We start from the raw sequence: 6970 nt of genomic DNA, 5'->3' as shown, positions 1-6970 counted from the left end.
AGAAGCAGAAGAACCTACTCTTGTACAACTCCCTATAATACATTAAAAAAAAAATCTATACACGTGATGATGATAATGAGATTTTCTTTATTGTTGTCATTGTCAACCAAAAACTGAAAGACAAATGACACTGGAGAATCAAACAATATACCTTTACCTTACTGTGTACTGTATATAGACAAAGATTGAAAAACAATATCAATAAGGCAAAGAGTTGTTGTAATGCTCCGCCTTCGGCCCTTTGTAGGGGTATGAAAACAAACAACAAAAAACCACCCGCGCTGCTCACCTGCCGCAAACTCAAGCCTACCTCCTCGTCTGGCGGAGGCAGCGCTATTGGCCCCGGCCCCGGCTCCAGAAACGCCTCCTGACGTCAGCGATGCGGCCGGAAGTGACGTCAAAGCTGCGACGCCCCGTGCCCGCTGCTAGCTGCTGCGGCAGGGTTTCGGTCGATCCACAAGCGGCGGGCTTTCCCCGGATGGTTGCAGCAGAGGGATCATGACGGGGAAGAAGTCTTCCCGGGAGAAGCGGCGCAAACGAAGCGGTCAGGAGGCGGCGGCGGCGGCGGCGCTCGCGGCGCCGGACCCGGTTCCCGCCGTCGCCAGCGGCGGCAGTGGAAGCACCAGCGGTTGCGGGAGCGCCAGCGGCTGCGGGAGCGTCACCTGCTGCGGGAACACCAGCTTGAGTGGAAGTGTCACTGGCGGTGGGAGCTGCGGCAGCTGCTGGGGTGGGGGCAGCGTGGAGCGCAATGAGCGCCGTAAGCGGAGGAGCACTGACTCATCTGCCAGCGTCTCCGGCTCCTTGCAGCAGGTGCGTGCGTGCTCTTCTCGCCTCTTCTCGAAGCGGCTGCGTTTCCGGAAGAAGGTGGGCTAGGAGCGGAATGTGGCAGCGGGATGCGGAGCCGGAGGTATCTTACGTTAGCGCTGCGATCCTAAGGGGTCCCGTGTTTGAAGTTCACGTTCCTAAGTTCCCTTGAACCCCACACTCGCACGTCTTGAACTTAAAGTTTCCGATTTACCGATCGTCTGACTCATACTGCTTTTGGCTTCTTCCACTCCTGTGGTCTCCTCAGTCTCCTTGAAAAGTATGGGTCAGAAACTACCCTTCAGTGCCCTTGCGAGCTGCGCTTTATTTCTCTCTTCCTCCACGTTACAAGATGAGAAAATTGAGGCTCAAAGAGTTTAAGGAAGTCTACCCACAGTCACAGTTTGTTAATAACGCCTACATTCGAATGCAATATCTGATTATAAAAGCCATGTTCTTTATGCTCCATCGACCTAGCAAGATATTAACGTTTTTTTAAAAAAGTTTGCTTACATTATAAAACAAATGCATGAATACATACTTTAAATGTATACAACACAGAAATGAAGGGAAAATCATGGAAGTCTCTGTGCTTCCCCGTTAATAGTTTGATATGCAGCCTCTTTATTAACTCTTGTCAGCCCTGATAATTCTTTTTTTATATAATTTTTTAAATTTTTATTTTTTATTGGTGTATAGTTGATTTACAGTGTTGTGTTAGTTTCAGGTGTACAGCAAAGTGCTTCAGTTATACATGTACATATATCTATTCTTTTTCAGCCCTGATATTTCTTATTTTTTGTTCTTTTCAAAATTTTATTTACTTATTTTTCACTGCGTTGGGTCTTTGTTGCTGCGCACAGGCTTTCTCTAGTTGCAGTGAGTGGGGGCTGCTCTTCATTGCGGTGCGCGGACCTCTCATTGCAGTGGCTTCTCTTGTGGAGCACGGGCTCTAGGCGCACGGGCTTCAGTAGTTGTGGCACGCGGGCTCAATAGTTGTGGCTCACGGGCTCTAGAGCGCAGCCTCAGTAGTTGTGGCGCACGGGCTAAGTTGCTCTGCGGCGTGTGGGATGTGGGATGTGGGATCTTCCCGGACCAGGGCTTGAACTCATGTCCTCTGCATTGGCAGGCAGATTCTTAACCACTGCGCCACCACGGAAGTCCTTTTCTTTGTTTTTAATCTAAGGCTTTTAGTATAGTGTTGAACACAAGCGTTCATAGTAGGCATTCTTTTCCCATTTTTTTTGTAGTGGAAACATTTCTAATTTTACACCAGTAAGTGTATTTGCCATAGGTTCTGAAAGATACCTTTGATCAAGTTAAGGACATTTTCTTTAATTCGTGGTTTTCTGAGGGTTGTAGAGTTCTATCAGATGTCTTTAGGGCATTCTGTTGAGGTGATCAGTAGTTTTCATTCTTAATCTGATTATGTAATTTTATTGATAAGTTAACTTATATTGAATTGTCCTCAGCATTCTTGGGATAAATACTGTTTGATTTGTTGATTTGGTTGTTGTACTCGGCTGAAATTCAGTATTTTTACTTTTGTACCTATGTTCTTAAGTTAAATCAGCTTATTGTTTTTATTTTTGTAGTTAACCTGTCTTGTTTTGGTATCAGGGTTATGGTAGCCTTACGGATTGAATTGGGAAAGCTTTGCATTTTTTTTGGTGTGTTCCAGAGTAGTTTATATCTTTTTCTCAAAGATATGTCGGAACTTGACTGTTGGACCATACAGCTGTCGGGGTCTGGTGGATTTTTCTAGGGGTGTTTTTTTTCTCTTAACTGCCATCTATTTTTCCCCAAATTCTTCAATAGTTATAGATCTATGCATTTTTCCACCCCTTTTAGATTCAGTTTTGGATATCACCATTCTTATCTTAAATAGTTTCCATGTCTTTAGTACTCTTTATTATTATGGGGAGACCAATAATAAGGATTCTATAAGCATTTGCATACAGAACTAAACTGTACTTCTCATGAGAAGTAACTGTAGTTGTAAAAAAAAAAAAAGAAGTCATTATATATTAGGCATGTAGAGAACATCGCAAAATTCCAATAGTGCCATAATATTTGTTGTGTATTGCATTCCCTATTGTTGTTAACAGCTTTATAGAGATATAATTCACATACTGTACAATTCACTAATTTCAAGTATACAGTTCACTGGTTTTTGAGTATATTCACAGAGTGGTGCAACCATCACTGTAGTCAATTTTAAAATATTTTCATCATCCCCAGAAGAAACCCTATATGCAATTTTTAGCTGTCATCCCTACTAGCCCTACACCCATACTCCCATTCTATGCCTAGGCAATCACTAATCTACTTTCTATCTCTATAGATTTTTTTCTTTTGTCTGCATTGGGTCTTCGTTGCTGTGTGCGGGCTTTCTCTAGTTGTGGCGAGCGGGGCTATTCTTTGTTGCGATGTGTGGGCATCTCATTGTGGTGGCTTCTTGTTGCGGAGCACGGGCTCTTTGGCATGCCGGCTTCAGTAGTTGTGGCGCGCGGTTCTAGAGCGCAGGATCAGTAGTTGTGGCACACGGGCTTAGTTGCTCTGCGGCATGCGGGATCTTCCCAGACCGGGCTCGAACCTGTGTCCCCTGCATTGGCAGGCGGATTCTTAACCACTGAGCCACCAGGGAAGTCCCCTCTATAGACTTATAAATTTCCCTGTTCTGGGCATTTTATATGAATAGAATCATATGTGATCTTTTGTGTCTGGCTTCTCTCACCTAGCATATTTGTTTTTCAGAGTCTGCCCATGTTTTAACACATATCAGTACTTCATTTCTTTTTGTAGCTGAATAATATTTCATTGTGTGGCTAATACCACATTTAAGTTTTTAATTTGTCAATTGATATAGACATTTGGATTGTTTCCAACTTTTGGCTATTATGCATAATGCTGCTATGAGCATTTGTGTACAAGTTTCTGTGCGGACATTGTGGTTACATTTCTTTTGGATATATATCCAGGAATGAAATTTCTGCATCATATGGCAACTTTATAAGGAACTACAAACCATTTTCCAAACCAGCTGCACTATTTTATATTCCTACTAGCACTGTATGGGAGTTCAGTTCCTTTACATCCTTGCTAACACCTGAATTGCTTTGTGAGCCATTAGAACAAGAGCTAACCTTTGCTTTTTCAGTGTAATTATCAGTGTTCTTTAATATTAGCCTGTTTTTAAACTGCATTTTAAACAATTGTGTTAGAAAGTATAAAAAGGAAACCTACTTGAATAATATAGTTAGGGATTTTCCTGAGGAAATGACTTTTAAATTGATACCTGAGTTTGTTGATCTTGGGAGTATAGAGTGATGGGGAAGTGGGGAAGAAAGACTCTCCTAGACAGAAGAACAGTGTGTACAAACGCCCTGCCTGTATGAAATGAAGGGAGAACACCTTATGTTTGAGTAGTTCAGACAAGGTCGTTGTGTTTGGAACACAATGAGCATGAAGGACCTAATAGGCTATATTACCCTAAGAACAGTGGGAAGTCATTGACAGCTTATATCAGTAAATAGGGAGGATGAGTATATGTGCATTTTATAAAATCCATTTTGGTGTCAGTATACAAAACAGATTGGCAAGACCTCAGATTAGATGTAGGGAGTCAAGTTAAGTGCTACTGAGGTAATCTAGGCAAAAAGAGGATGGTACCTTGGATCAGGATTATGGCAGTAGATTTGGAGAGACTGGATAGATTTGGGAGATAGGAGGTAAAATTGATAGAAATGTCTTAAATTACTTGCCTGCTTTGAATATCATTAGATATATAACAGTTTTTAAAATGATAGAGACTTCCCTGGTGGCCCAGTGGCTGAGAATCCATTTTCCAATGCAGGGGACACGGGTTCGATCCCTGGTTAGGGAACCAAGATCCCACACGCCTCGGGGCAACTAAGCCTGCACGCTGCAACTACTGAGCTCATGCGCCTCAACTAGAGAGCCTGAGCCCGTGTGCTGCAACTAAGACCCAGTGCCACCATAAATAAATAAATAAATATTTTTTAAAAAGAAATCTTTATTTTAAAAAATGACAATAGCTTCTGGTAAGCAACGATACTTTAGTATATAATATTTGTGGTTTATAACATTTTTGCTGCTATCCCATTTCTTTTTATGAATTAAGAAGAATGACAATGCATACATAAAATTCTTGGGTGAATTGTCTACTGGAGGAATATCGTATTCCACAAGTATAAAATTGTAGGAAATCATTCAGTACTGAGTATATTTTCATTTGTGTGTCCTAGGATATTATCTCTTCACTTTTTCTCAATTTATTGATAATTACAGAGTGGGGAGTAACTTCAAAGAATACTGAGCAATTAAATAATCTTTCCTATGGTTTTAAATAAATAATTTGTGCAAAAAAAGAATTTGGAAATGTTTAATGAAGATTTTATGAAATGAAAATGTATAACATTATAGACATATCTCTGTTGTTTAATGGTTCTTTATCTCTTTTAATTTTAGGAAGCCAAATATCTTTTGCCAACTCTGGAAAAAGAGTTATTCTTGGCAGAGCACAGTGACCTTGAAGAAGGTGGATTAGACCTGACTGTGGCATTAAAACCAGTTAGTTTCTATATATCAGACAAAAAAGAAATGCTTCAGCAGTGTTTCTGTATCATAGGAGAGAAGAAGTTACAGAAGATGCTTCCTGATGTGTTAAAGGTACTTCATTACATACATTATCAGGCTATCCACATATACAGAATATACAAACACTTTTTTTATAGCAGTCATTTTACTTAATGGAAATTATAATCGGACGTTTTCAACTAATATGAGCTACTTCGAAAAGATATAAAGAAGGGATTTTGTAGAACCATAAATGGCTTTGTATATTTAAAAATTTGCCAGGAAGAAATAGGGTACTTTACTATATTTAGATAAGGAATTTTTTGACCTTCTGGAAATTATTCTATTAAATACAGGCAGTTTAAGTAACTAAGTTAGAGGTATACTGATTCTTTCTGGTGCTTTAAGAAGTAGTGTACTGCTGTGTAACAGTATGCAATGATAGTTGGTAATAGCTTATATTTCATTAAATTCATAAATGTTTTCATATATTTATCTCTGAAAATTATTCAGGGAAATACATGGTATTCTAATTTTACAGATGTGGAAAAAAAGCCGTGGACAAGTTAAGCCCAACATCCTATATATCTAAGATGTATGGAGCTAGGACTTGAGTATTTAAGCCTTTAGAGGTATTACCTAACATAAGTAGGCTGCTATTAAGAATATCTGGGCACCTACTTATTCTTCAGTTCTTTCATAATAAACATGACTTTATATATCCAAATCAGAACTCTATAAATTATAATATTTACATGTTAACTGGCAGGTCTTCACATTTCATCCCAGAAAAAAATTTATGTGGCTTTTAATTTGTTTTACTGTAGGATTTTGCTTAACAGACTTTTTTTTTTTAAATGGTTGCTGTTTTCTAGTTTATATTGGTGCTTTGTTATATAAATGCATTTTTTAAAATGTCATTTTCTTTAGAACTGTTCCATAGAAGAAATTAAAAAACTGTGCCAGGAACAGTTAGAGCTCCTGTCTGAAAAAAAAATCTTGAAGATTCTTGAGGGTAAGAATGCGTATTTCTACCTTCTGGTAACTTAGTAGTTAATACTATACTTAGCATAAATCCTGAGGTATTCTTTTTTTTTTTTAACTGCTACTTTAATTTTATTATTGGGTAATCACTGAGTATTTTTACTTCTGTTTGTACAGAAATGTAGTTTACATATCAGAATAGCATCTCAGGAATGGACTTTTTGATGTATGTATGGTTTCTCCAAATCAGTTGTGTAGGTAAGAGCATTAAGTTTGTGCACAGTAAAAAAATGAAATAAAAAATGTTTATCCAAAATACTATAAAAAATTACTTATTGAGAAGGCAAAGCCTTCTCTTAAAATATTTAAAAATTTTCTGCTTTATAGTCTTACTGCTTTTAATTATCTGTTGAATACCATTTCTGCTCTGATAAGACCCAAATGCAGAGTTAGAAGAATTGCCAACATTTATCTGTCTGCCTGAACTAAGACTCTTCTTTGTATATATTACCTGTAGAATTTTGGATTTTAAAGCTTTTCTTTTTGGACTCTACAAGGATATTAGCATTAGCATTGCAAGAGA

The 6970-nt window shown here is 38.7% G+C and overlaps 1 protein-coding gene across 2 annotated transcripts in view; it reads left to right on the top strand.

Annotated features, from left to right (window-relative positions):
• Nucleotides 1-415: 415 nt before the first annotated feature.
• Nucleotides 416-6970, top strand: part of CAAP1 (caspase activity and apoptosis inhibitor 1) — a 51674-nt gene continuing 45119 nt past the window's right edge. The window contains exons 1-3 of one of the 2 annotated variants that reach the window (XM_030830331.2): nucleotides 416-810; nucleotides 5296-5496; nucleotides 6334-6418. In XM_030830331.2, coding sequence (XP_030686191.1) covers nucleotides 499-810; nucleotides 5296-5496; nucleotides 6334-6418 — 598 coding nt within the window. In that variant the 5' untranslated portion in view covers nucleotides 416-498. Of the gene's footprint in view, nucleotides 908-5295; nucleotides 5497-6333; nucleotides 6419-6970 lie in introns of both variants that reach the window. The other variant, XM_030830332.2, reaches the window with a different exon arrangement.

Source organism: Globicephala melas, chromosome 6 (genome assembly GCF_963455315.2).
Source record: "Globicephala melas chromosome 6, mGloMel1.2, whole genome shotgun sequence".
Taxonomy (NCBI): domain Eukaryota; kingdom Metazoa; phylum Chordata; class Mammalia; order Artiodactyla; family Delphinidae; genus Globicephala; species Globicephala melas.
Note: the sequence above shows the minus strand (reverse complement) of the source record. Positions and strands in the feature narration are given on the sequence as shown.